The 12,584-nt window shown below is 41.0% G+C and overlaps 1 protein-coding gene across 1 annotated transcript in view; it reads left to right on the top strand.

Annotated features, from left to right (window-relative positions):
* The window catches only part of LOC123941759 (fibrocystin), a 361,193-nt gene that overhangs the window by 65,747 nt on the left and 282,862 nt on the right, over window positions 1–12,584 (top strand). Inside the window, exons 29-32 of the mRNA XM_046005454.1 lie at window positions 1,269–1,404; window positions 5,741–5,936; window positions 6,656–6,723; window positions 8,428–10,035. Coding sequence (XP_045861410.1) covers window positions 1,269–1,404; window positions 5,741–5,936; window positions 6,656–6,723; window positions 8,428–10,035 — 2,008 coding nt within the window. The remainder of the gene's footprint in view (window positions 1–1,268; window positions 1,405–5,740; window positions 5,937–6,655; window positions 6,724–8,427; window positions 10,036–12,584) is intronic.

Here is a 12,584-nt window from a genome sequence, read left to right as displayed (position 1 = left end):
ATGTTGCAATAAAGTGGGAGGCTGACTCTACCAATGGGGCTTGCGATTAACGTCAGTTGACTTCTTTTAAAAGAAGACAACAATGCAGTCCCAGTTCCTACTCTCAATGAATACTAATGCTGCAGAATAAATGAATTTATCTAGTGTATATCCTGGATATTGATTTGCAAAACTTACATATATTATCATCTCATTTCTCTCTTAAACAAGTAGTTTACACTAGCAATTTTGTTTTCTGGGATGGATATGAACAGCAGGACTTAGAAATTTCTAGAATGTATGGTTCCTATAAAATATCTTCCTAATTATTCCCTTCTGCTTCTCTTTTCCCTTAAAAACAAGTCCCTTAGCTTTCTGTTTCTTTTTCAGTTAGTGCTGTTTCATAGTCCACTAGGAGATTTGAGTCCACATTCTTCCATGGTGCTGTTGGTGAGAGTCATGCTCACAGTGGAAGGTGAACTATCTATTCACAGTTCGGTATCATGAACATTCTCAGCACATTCATGACCCTGAAGGATGACTGTTTACTGAACAAATAAAGACCCTTGGAAGAGAAATTTCAGAATCATCTTTCATTGCTGACCTCACATTTTTATCTTATCCATTTATTAAAATATTGTGAAATGTTCACATTTACATAAAAACTGTATGGAATTCCAATATGTAGTTGTAAGGTAGTTTAACTCTTCCCTATTATTGGACATTAAGATAATTTTCAAAATATCCTATTTTAAACAGCAGAAATTTGATCATCCAACTACATTTCATCCTAGCACTTCCCTTGGTTGCTGTCCTGGGTAGATTCACTGTCTTTTGGAGTTCATATCTTTTTTTTTTTTTTTTTTTTGGCTGTTGTTTATGAGACCATAACTTTAATAAATATCCTAGGAAAGAATATGTGGGAAGGAAGTTTTCTGTGTTTTTCCATGTCTAAAAGTATTCTCAAACTTGATGGATAGTTTAGCTAGGTATAGATTTATTTGAAACTGCCTTTTTTTTTTTAACAGAACCAACTGGCGTATTAATTGCAAATCATTCTTATTTACTCTTTAATCAGTTGGATACCATACTTGCCTATTCTAAGTAATTGTCAGTGTGTGTATGTGTGAGTATGTGAGAAAGGGAAAGAGAGTGAGTCAGAGACTTGAAAGTAGCAATATACTTAAAAAATAATTTTCTTATAATGAACCTTTTAAACTAATTCTATATGGACTTCTCTCAAGTCAGTCTTATTTACAGAGGTTTTATTTTAAAAACTGATTTTTCAGGGGAAAGATGGACCCGTTGTGAATTTGATTGTGATTACAGGGAACCATTCTGCAGTTCTTCCCATGGCATTTACATACGATTCCTCTTTAAATCCAGTGATCATTTCTCTGAGCAGAAACAGGAGCAACATAGCAGGTAAAATACATGATATTGAAGCATCTTTTTATTTTTAGACCACTGATCCTATAAAGACAGCAAACAATGGTCTCTTAATTATATTGAAGATAGCATTATATTTTGAATGGAAATTATTTTGCAGAAAACTAGAACACTGCTGTTTTCATTTTAGCCATCATGGAGTAAATCTCTTTTATATCTATTATTTCCTCTGAAAAACTGGGACCATTTCCATCATGAAAATGACATGAGGATTCAAAGTAACAATTCAAAATACATTTATTGAGCACCTACTCTGTGCTAATGATAGCACAGACATGTAATAGACTTTAACTCCTGCCACTAATTTACGGGATTATTATCCTCAGTTTATAAGCGAAGAAACTAAGGAACAGGGAATTGAAATAACTCATCTAAGATGTTACTGTTACTAAGTAACAGAATTGTGATTTGAACCCAGGCAGTCTGGTTGCAGATTTTAAGCACTTAACCAGTCTTAGTTTATTGTAAAATACAATTTTTTTGGCATCAGGTTCTATTGTAGTAGCTATTTGATCTGATTAGAGAATAAGGTGTTTTGATTAATCACACATTCTTATTCCTTGAGACATACTTTGTATAAAAATAAGGACTCATTTAGCATACAACTACTTGAAACAATTTAATCTTCCATTGATAACTCAGATAATATGACAGGATGGACTTACAACAATTTATTATTATGTCATACTATACCGATCTGGAAAAGTGCCAGGTAACATGCCTTTCTGATTAACTGAATGCCAGATAACAGAGTTTTTGGCAGCCATATCTAGAGATTTATTACAAAAGGCCAATACATTTCCCAAAGAAAAAGCCTGGACTCAATTTTTCTGGTACTATTTTCATTTTCCATTGCTCAAGAGGATATAAATAAAGGAGAGTATCCTTTGGCTTCTCAGTAGTATTCAGCTCAGTCAGTGCAGAAGAAGAATTTGGTGACTCATACAGCCAAAGTATGTAAAATTCCTTAGTGGTATAGATTCTTCTTAACGAAGTAGGAAAGAGAAGAGGGAGTTCTGTGTTCTATTCAGATTTCAGTGATTTTTGGCTTTTAGTAAATTTTCCTATCTATGATGAAAAGAATTAATACATTACATCAGTGCCCCAGAGGCATCTAGGATTAGCTTGACAACTGGCCAAGAACCCAAGGAGTTTATGTTTTTGATGTATACAACATGACGCATGATTTGCAGAATTTCCACTCACATTTAAATCTTTCTACAGGCAGAATAAAGTAGAACATGTTATAAAATCCCCAAAGAGTGGCAGCCTACTGGGAAAGTCTCCTTTGAAAGTTGGAATGCTATAAATCTCCACCCAGGAAATGAGAATGTTGATAACAGTGAAGCCAAGATGAAATTGAAGAAAGAAAGGAGGGGAGACAGGGGCACGGAGAGGATGGATCTGATGTAGAGAACCACGTGTGTGATTTTTGTGATTGGGCAGTACTGGATCTGAATGAATCCAAGCTCAAACCATTCCTTGGCCAAGATAGTTAACCTCCTTTATCTTTAGTGTCTTTAACTGCTAGGTGGGAATAATACTTTCAAGATTACTGTGAAAACTGGAGGTAAAATTGGTAAAAGTTTGATCCTAGGAACCAACACGGAGTGAGTACTAAACAAATGCTTTGTTGAGTGGCATCATTCTGCTAGATACTGAGTGTTATATAGATAAACCAAAGATGTCCTGTGTATATTGGCCCTATATTGTTTCCTTCTTGACAGCAGGCTGAGACCCATTTGCTCAAAAACATGCCAACGTCAAACTCAAATTTTAACATAACCAGTTATTTAAAATAGAGCCCCATGCAATAAAACCCCAGATTTTTAGTTAGAGCCTGCCATTTTGCATACTCTGAAAAACTATATCTCTAACATCTCCCAGCAACAGGTAAGATAAACTTGAGGGTTATAAAAGACTGTAAGCTACTGATGCCCTTTGGATATCTCCAAGCCAGAGACTACAGCTAAGCGACGTCATCTAAACATATAACTCCCTCTCTTCCCCGGGGAGTTCCCTGGCCTTCCTACCCTTCCAGGTAGTGGTCTCCTATTGTTGTCTCGGGAAGGTCTCATGCTGTGAGATTTTGGTAGCCATGCAAACCTGTCAAAGGACCACCCATATAAAACTCATTTTTTTTGTGTGTTCCTGCCTCCTCATGGTCATATCTTTTTTTCTTGCTCAACCCTGAAATCCTTCAAAGTCACTACACTGAAGCTTCAGACTTCACAGTAGAAATGAGTATGGGAAGACATGAAGAAGTAAAGAGGGAATGCAGCAAGACAGAAAATGAAGTTAATGGAGGGCTTTTGAATGATGTACTGTACGAGAGACTGTCCTAGGTTGTCTAACTTAATCCTTACGGCAAGGTGGGTTTTGTTACCATCTTGCTGATGAAAAATCCAAGGCTGTGAGAACCCAAAGTGAGTCATCCAAACTCACATGGGTAGGAAAATGGTGGAACAAGGATTTGAATGTAGAGTCAGTCTTCCCAACACCCCAGAACCTTTGTCTTTGACTTTTCTCTTTCAAGTAGCCTCTTCTCCTCCTCGCCTGATTGGTAGTGCTGTTATGTAATGGCTAGCTCTGTAGTTCTCAAAAGGTAGCAGCTAAAGGTGTTTTAGAGATGCTTTAGCCTGAGTTGCATTTCTTTGAGACACAGGAGAGGTATGTGTATTTATTTCCATTCTCGCCATTGCATGCTTGGTTTCTGGCTCTTGTTGTCTGAAGATTAGATTTCTCCTCCCCTCTCTTTCCAGTTAATCTAATAGACTGGAAGAATGCTTCAATCGCATCCTTTCCTTGCTTAGAAACCATTGGAGGTCTCTGCTGCCTTTTGAATTAGGTAAAGACCCCTTAGGATTGCTTTCTTGGTCTTTAGTCATATATCCACCATCAACTTGACCTAGTCCCATAGAGTCCCTGACTATGTACATGTATCTGGTCTTCCAGAGAGTCACTCAATTCTCTTTCCTTCTCTCCAAGCCATGGATATTGGATGATTAAATGAGAAACTGATATAAAAGACTTTGGGTTACAGTGTGAAGTTTTTAGAATTGAATTGTAAACCCCCTATTGTTTATCACTTCCTCTTGTGATTTATTTTTCATATATAATTTCAAGCACCATCTTGCCTGTGAAGTCTTTCTTGATTCTTCAGAATGTTGCTGTGGCTAGAACAAGCCCATTGCTTGATTTTCACCTCTTACAGTGTGTCTTGTATTGAAGCTCTTTTAATACCTCTTTTACTACCTTTGAGGTCTCTTCGATGGCCTGGTCTGTGTTTAACTTATTTTTCTGCCTTTTGTGACATCTTCTTCATGGTACTCAATAACTATTTAAGATAAAAGGAATTGAATTCAAGGGTCAATAGCACACATGGCATTTTAGTAAAGTTGCTAATTTAACTGCAAATGTATTGAAATATAAGAGAGGACTGGACTTAGGCCTTGTTATTTCCCTTAAGTAGCTATTAAATATTGGCTGCTAGACCTTTTTTTCCTCAAAAGCTAAATGCCAGTGCTCCTCCCTGCTCTGCATATGCCATGAGGACAGTATAAGGGCGAAATGGGATGGCCCGTGTTTAAGTGGTTGGTGCACTGTGGAGCTGCAATCCTACACAACATTATTAAGGGGTTCAATGAACCCCAAGTATAGCTTTAGACTCCACTCAGCAGGAAAGAAGAAGTTAAAGGAAATGACTTGTGGGGGTAGCGCCTGGGTGGCTCTATCATCTAAGTGCCCGACCTTGGTTTTGGCTCAAGTCATGATCTTAGGGTCCCAAGATTGAGCCCTGAGTCAGGCTCCACACTCAGTAGGGGGTGTGCTCACAGTTATCTCTCTTCCTCTCCCTCTGCCCCTCCCACTGCTCAGGCACACACCTGTGCACATACTCTCTTTTTCTCTCTCAAAAATAAATAAATACATCTTTAAAAAACTTGGGGTGCTGGCTGCTGGTTGTGAAGACCATCATCCCCCAAATCACCCCTTGATTTGTCTTTGCATCTTGATTTGCTTTTGAATGGAGTTAAGTTAGTTAAGTTAGTTAAGTTAGTTAAGTTAGTGCCTCTGGCATACAATTGACCAGACAATTTTGATTTTTAATGCCTTGAGATCATGGTCAGTGGCTCTATGATCATAGGAGTTGCTTGAAGCTTTATGGAAACAATTCAGCTGGTTTTGAAGTGCTCAGTTAGGGTGGTGTGCACAGGGCTGGCCGTATAGTTCATCCCGAAAGATAGCTATAGAGTGCATAAGCGGTTGAGGCCGCAAACACATGCCAGAGGTTAACGGATTCTTTTCAACGCAGGAGGTGAGACCCTTTCCATCAGAATGGCACCGCTGGGGAACTACTCTGATTTGGATGTGGAAGTTCACGTTCAGGACACTCTAGTTCCGGCTTGTGTGCAGATGCCCCACAGCCTGGAGGTGGTGCTGCCCCCGTTGCCCCCTGGCCTCCACAGAATCTCCATCTCCATCAATGGGGTCAGCATTCGCTCACGATGGTAAGGTGGAGGTTTGCCCTTCATTTGAGATCTCTTGCATGGTCTAGTGATTCATTTGAGGAATTCTGGCTTTGAGTTAGGTCTTCGCTTTCCCCCCACTTTTGAAATCAGGAGATAAACACACGGGAGTCCTACAGGTTGAAGAAATCTTAGAGACCCTATAGGGGTGATTCACTCTCAAGACCAGTCCAAGGGCAATGTTTAGGCTTATTAGTTGGGGAAGAGAGAACTTACTGGAACTAGGATGTCATGGCTTTTAGTTAAGGTGGGATGGGGTGAGCATTTATATGTGTTGGGGGACTATTCTGTGCTTTAATTAAAGTCTGTGACTAAAGAAGACCTTTAATAAGATTGTGTCTAGGGCTTTGAATAAATGACGTAAAATAATTGTCCAAGCTCAGATCCTTTTTGCCCCAAAGTCCCTCTGCCTTGTATTTCTCCAAAAGTTCCCTCTCCTCATTCCAGAAAGTTATCTAAACTGTATGGGGCTGATGCCACCACAAGGTGTTGGCCCAGGAAAATGTCCCACACAACATTTTCTCCCCACGGTGTCCTTTTTTTTTTTTTTCCTCTGTGAGGTGATGCCATTCACACCAGCTCTCTATAGCTACTCCCTGGATCTGTGCTTCTCTCCCCAATACCTGGGTCTCTCTCTCTTGCTCCTCCCTTTCTCTCTTTCTGACTCAGTTATTTTATAACCTTCTCCCTGTTCTCTGCAGGGTTGATCTTCACATCCAGTATGTCACAGAAGTTTTCAGCATTGAGCCTTGCTGCGGGTCCCTTCTGGGTGAGAGTCTCTCATATCATTTGCTCGGCAGGCCTGCTCGCTGGATATTCAGACTTTCTTCCTGGATTTGAACCAGTGAGACCAGAGATGGGGCAGCAGGGAGAGGAGCTCTCCTTGTGCTCTGGGAACTGAGTGATGTACTTTGAAGAGTGTGGAAACCAGTGAGCTCCCGTGAGCTCAGGAAATGAGTTTTTATGACAAGAAGATATGCCCGGTTTTGTTTTTCTAATGAAAAGAGGCTGAAACATCCAGTGGATAGCACATCTCTAGAGGATATTAGAAAGAGGATATTAGGAAGAGCATCCCAGGTTATCCCTTTAGATCCTGGGAGGGGGTAGGAGAGAAAGAATGAGTCTGGTGTCTTCTCTTTCCTCTGAGGGTGCAGAGGAAGGACCCATAAGGAGTTAGAAACGCAAATGTCAATATAGGAGACATAAAGGCAAGACAGGAAAATCTGGAAAACTGGTCATTTTTAGAAAAAAAGGGAAAGCTGTAGATCTGCATGTAGATCACCGTTGTGGTAATGTGTGCAATAGAGCGTTATTCTTTGGAGAAAGCTTTTTTTTTTTTTTTTTTTTTAATATACTAATAATATTTTTTTTTTTCAGTGTAACAGTATTCATTCTTTTTGCACAACACCCAGTGCTCCATGCAAAACGTGGAGCGTTATTCTTTTGGAGTATAGTAAAATCCCTTTTAAAGTTGTTTGCCTAGACCGCAGGTTTGGTCTTGATATGAGGTGTCTTGCTCTAGCCCTGTCCTGAAGATGGGGCTTGAGTGTCCCTCAGCTAGAGAGACAAAGGCTAGGTATAGAGCAGCAGGATCACAAGAATGTTTCGATATTTCGATGGCTCTTGAGATATCTCAGAATATGCACATGCACACACACAGACATTAGCCTACATAATACATGGACCTTTCGACTATCACATAGAATAATACAGAAGATAAGTGTCATACTTCAAGAAATGACATTTTTGGGGCTCCTGGGTGGCTCAGTGGGTTAAAGCCTCTGCCTTTGGCTCAGGTCATGATCCCAGGGTCCTGGGATCAAGCCCCACATCGGGCTCTCTGCTCCGCGGGGAGCCTGCTTCATCGTCTCTCTCTGCCTACTTGTGATTTCTCTCTGTCAAATAAAAAAAAAAAAAGAAATGACATTTTTTATCAGTGCATATGTTGAGTATATACCGAACACTCAACATTGTAACATATAGAATAATAGGGAATATGTGAGATCATCATATGGTGAATGACAAGAAGACTAAGGAATTTGATATTCCATTAACATAGATGTTACACATATACTTTCTCTACATAATAATCCTAGAAAATATTATTACAGATTGACATGCCAGGGAACATAGCAGTGACAAGAACACTTCCATAAATGAGATTTTTCGTTAGTGTCTAAATTGATAGAAGTGGCTTCTAGGATCTAGAAATATATTTGAACATTTTTGTCTGAAGTATTGTAAGCATCCTTCCTCTATATAACAATTTACACTGTTTTACTATTATGTGAATTGTAGCCCATCTAACACTGCCAAAATGATCACAAATATAACATTGCTGGGGTGAGTGGAAGTCGCTGAGGTTTCAACACCCCAACTTCCGCTTAAACTGCCCTGGGGTTTGCATAGGTGCCGTGAGTTCCTCGTTCTGAATATCAGCTTGTAAGTGTTCTTTTTGATGTTCATGCTTTAGGTGGAACCATCCTTACCGTCTCAGGAATAGGGTTCAGCAGGGACCCTGATCTGGTGTGGGTGCTTGTGGGTAATCGGACCTGTGATGTCGTGAACTCAACAGACACTGTCATCTGGTGTGAGACCCCACCCACAGCTCTGCTGCCCGATGCAGATGTTCCTGATGTCCCAACCCCCGTGGAGGTCTGGGTTGGCAATGCGTCCTTTGCCCGAGGACCCTTACCCAGCCTGGTGGGGAAGGGCTTTACCTTCATGTATGAAGCAGCAAGGACACCAGTGGTCACTGCTGTGCGAGGAGAAATGACCAATAGCAGCCTGAGGCTCTCCGTGGAAGGAAATAACGTCCCCAACTCAGTGATCCTTCTGGGGGTCTTACACTGTGATCTGGAAATGCAGTCTTTATGGAGCAACATGAGCCTGTCTGGGTGCTCCTTTCCTCTTCACAGTTTGGAGGCGGGCACCTATCCTCTCCAAGTACGTCAAAAGCAGATGGGGTTTTCTAACGTGTCTGCTGTGCCCCAACAGTTTGTGATGACACCCCGGATAACGGCCATCTTCCCAACACGTGGGTCTGCTTGTGGTGGGACCGTACTCACAGTGAGGGGGCTGGCTCTCAACTCTAGGAAGAGGTCAGTTCAAGTGCACCTTTCGGGTCCATTTACTTGTGTGATTTTGAGCTTGGGGGACCAGACAGTCCTCTGCCAGATTAACCGAGTGGACGACCCCTTGCCTAATGCTTCCTTCACCCTGAACGTCACCGTCTTGGTGAATGGGCTACCCAGTGAGTGTCAGGGCCCTTGCACTCTTTTCTTGCAGGAAGAAACAACTCCCATCGTGGACTCCTTGACCACTAACATCAGTGGGTCTCTGACCATAGTGCTGATTAGGGGTCAGAAGTTAGACATCACAAAAGATGAGCCAATGGTGTTTGTGGATAATCACCTCCCCTGTGTTGTAACTTTCTTTAATGCAAGCCATGTGGCATGCCAGATAAGTGACTTGACCCCAGGACTCCACCATGTATCCGTTTTTTATACACGAATTGGATATGCTTGTTTTGGTAATGTTTCCAGGCACTTTCACATTTTGCCTGAAGTGTCTCATTATTTCCCCAAGAATTTCAGCATCCATGGTGGAAGCGTCTTGTCCATGGAGGGCACAGCTTTGCGCGGAGAGAACAGCACACTAGTCTTCATTGGACAGCAGGCCTGCCTGACAGTGAGCATCAGCTCCAAGTTCATCCAGTGCATTGTTCCTGCAGGAAATGGCTCTGGGGGCCTGGTCATCGAGGTAGATGGACTTTCATACTGGATGGGAGTCATTGAGTACAGCAATGCCTTCACCCCACAGTTACTCTCTATTTCTCAGACTGATAACGTCTTAACCTTTGTGGTGGCCCAGGTCTCAGGAGCTGAGAATGTTGACATTTTTGTTGGGATGTCACCCTGTGTGGGTGTCTCTGGCAACCACACGGTTCTCCATTGTGTGGTCCCAGCCCTTCCTGCTGGGGACTACCCAGTAAGGGGGTACGACCGCATGAGAGGGTGGGCCTCTTCCATCCTGGTCTTCACATCCACAGTCACTATTTCGGCAGTGACTGAGAACTTCGGTAAGTCAAGCAAATAAGACAGATCTCTCTCTCTTTTTTTAATGTAATCCACTGTAAAAGGTAGGAAATCAGTTGCATTCTGAAAGATGGAAGGAGAGAGAAGCCTGATTGACCTCCTGCAGTCCCCGTTTCCTCCTAAAACTTGTCTTTGGCATGCCCCTGTATGAGGTTTTCTTTTTTTTAATCAAGGAATTTGTGCAGATTCCAGAAGTGTGATTTTATTTTAATTTGATTCCTTAACCTGATTTAATTTGGGTCTTCAATAGTTCCATCTCGAAGAGCTCATAATTTGATCAAGTAAGTAGTACATGGGTACCTTCATCTCTTTTTAGATGTCTATGCCAACCTGACTTATTTTAAACTTACTAAATATCATTAACTTTTATCATTTTGGAATTATTTCACAGATGAATCTATAACCCAGCAATAAGAGGCCAATTACATAGTATGATTGCGTTGGGTGAACTGTTTTCTCCTTTTAGATAGATATACTGAAATTTGCCCTGCCTTTTCTTCCAGTGATGGTTTTGTTTTCTGTTCAGATAGCTCCCTACTGCACTTGAGACAACTCAAATTTGACCGTGATGCAGAAAGTACAGAGGAAATTATGGGAGCTGAGTCTTACACTGATGAAGTGCTAGCCAAGTCAATTTTTTTTAAAAAATTAATATATGATGTATTATTTGCTTCAGGGGTATAGGTCTGTGATTCATCAGTCTTACACAATTCACAGCACTCACCATAGCACATACCCTCCCCGATGTCCATCACCCAGACACACCATCCTTCTGCCCCTCACCCCCCAGCAACCCTCAGCTTATTCCTGAGGGTAAGAGTCTCTTATAGTTTGTCTCCCTTCCTAGTTTCTTCCTGTTTGATTTTCCCCTCCCTTCCCTTATGATCCTCCATCCTATTTCTCAAGTTCCTCATATCAGAGAGATCATATGATAATTGTCTTCCTCTGATTGACTTATTTCACTTAGCACAATACCTTCTAGTTCCATCCTCATCATTGCCAATGGCAAGATACCATTTTTGATGGCTGCATAATATTCCACTGTATATGTATGTATGTATGTATGTGTATATATATCACACATCTTTATCCATTCATCTGTTGATGGATGTCTAGGCTCTTCCCATAGTTTTAGCCAAGCCAGTTCTTAGAACAAATTTGTCTGGCCTTGGCTGGGTGGAATGCTATAGGTATTGGGATTTTGGTCCTAAGTGTGTTAGTAATTTAGCTGGGTACATTTTCTACAGATAAAGGGATTTGGGCTGGATGCTCTCATGTCCCTTCCTTCAATGATTCTAAGTTGTTTTTTTTTTTAATGAGAGAGCAGGGCTGTGAAATGCCTCCTAAGCAAAATGTTCTTCTTGGGTTTGTGAGGCGACTGTAGGAACCACCGAGTCTTGACCTGAGGACAGTAGACACTGGAAGTGTAGACACTCTCATGTGGACTAGAGGTGGCCACATATCTGAAAGTCCAGGTGACATTGACCTTTTTTGGTTCTCAGACTGAAGCAAAACATGGTGTTTGTTTAGAATGGTCATACTTTCACCCATCAGAGCCAGGTGCTGCCCTGTAGTGCCGGTATACTGGTACAACATTATTTTGGAGAGAAATTTGACCATATCCATCAAATCTAAAACCTTATTTTCATTTGACCTAGAAATCCCACTTCTAACGGTTCGCAGCAGTTTTATGCAAATAAATGTATAATTCCTCAGCACCATTAATTATAGCAAGAGAGGTGAAATAAGGAAAGAAACAATAAGAAAATTGCTAAATAAATTGTGGCATATAATGGAATTCTAAGTAGTGTGCATACATGTACACGTAGTTGGGAAATTGTATATGCTGTATCTTTAATGAAAAAATCAAGTAGAAGAATATGTATAGAAAGTTTTTTTTTTTTTTTTTTTTTTTTTTTAAGTAGGCTCCATGCCCAGTGTGGAGGCCAACATGGGGCTCGAACTCATGACTGTGAGATTAAGACCTGAGCTGAGATCAAGAGTCAGACACTTAGGGGTGCCTGGGTGGCTCAGTGGGTTAAAGTCTCTGCCTTCGGCTCAGGTCATGATCCCAGGGTCCTGGGGTCGAGCCCCGCATTGGGCCCTCTGCTCTGTGGGGAGCCTGCTTCCTCCTCTCTCTCTGCTTGCCTCTCTGCCTAGTTGTGATTTCTCTCTGTCAGATAAATAAAATATTAAAAAAAAAGAGTCAGACACTTAACTGACTGAGCCACCCAGGTGCCCTTAGAGAAAATATATTTGTATAAAAATAGAGATGCTCAAAAAATTCTGGAAGGAGTCACAAGAAACCAAATGTGGCCACCTCTGGGGCGTGAGCTAGGTGGTTTAGTGGAACTTTTACTTTCGTTGTATACTCTTTGGTATAAAAAAATGTAAGAATTATAAATAAGCATTACTTATCTCTATAAAAGTCATTACATTTTTCTGGAAAGATTTTATTTATTTATTTGACAGAGAGATACACAGTGAGAGAGGGAACACAAACAGGCAGAGTGGCTGAGGGAAAAGCTCGCTT

The sequence above is a fragment of the Meles meles genome, chromosome 5 (assembly GCF_922984935.1).
Source record: "Meles meles chromosome 5, mMelMel3.1 paternal haplotype, whole genome shotgun sequence".
Lineage (NCBI taxonomy): Eukaryota > Metazoa > Chordata > Mammalia > Carnivora > Mustelidae > Meles > Meles meles.
This window is presented reverse-complemented; position numbering and strand designations above follow the sequence as displayed.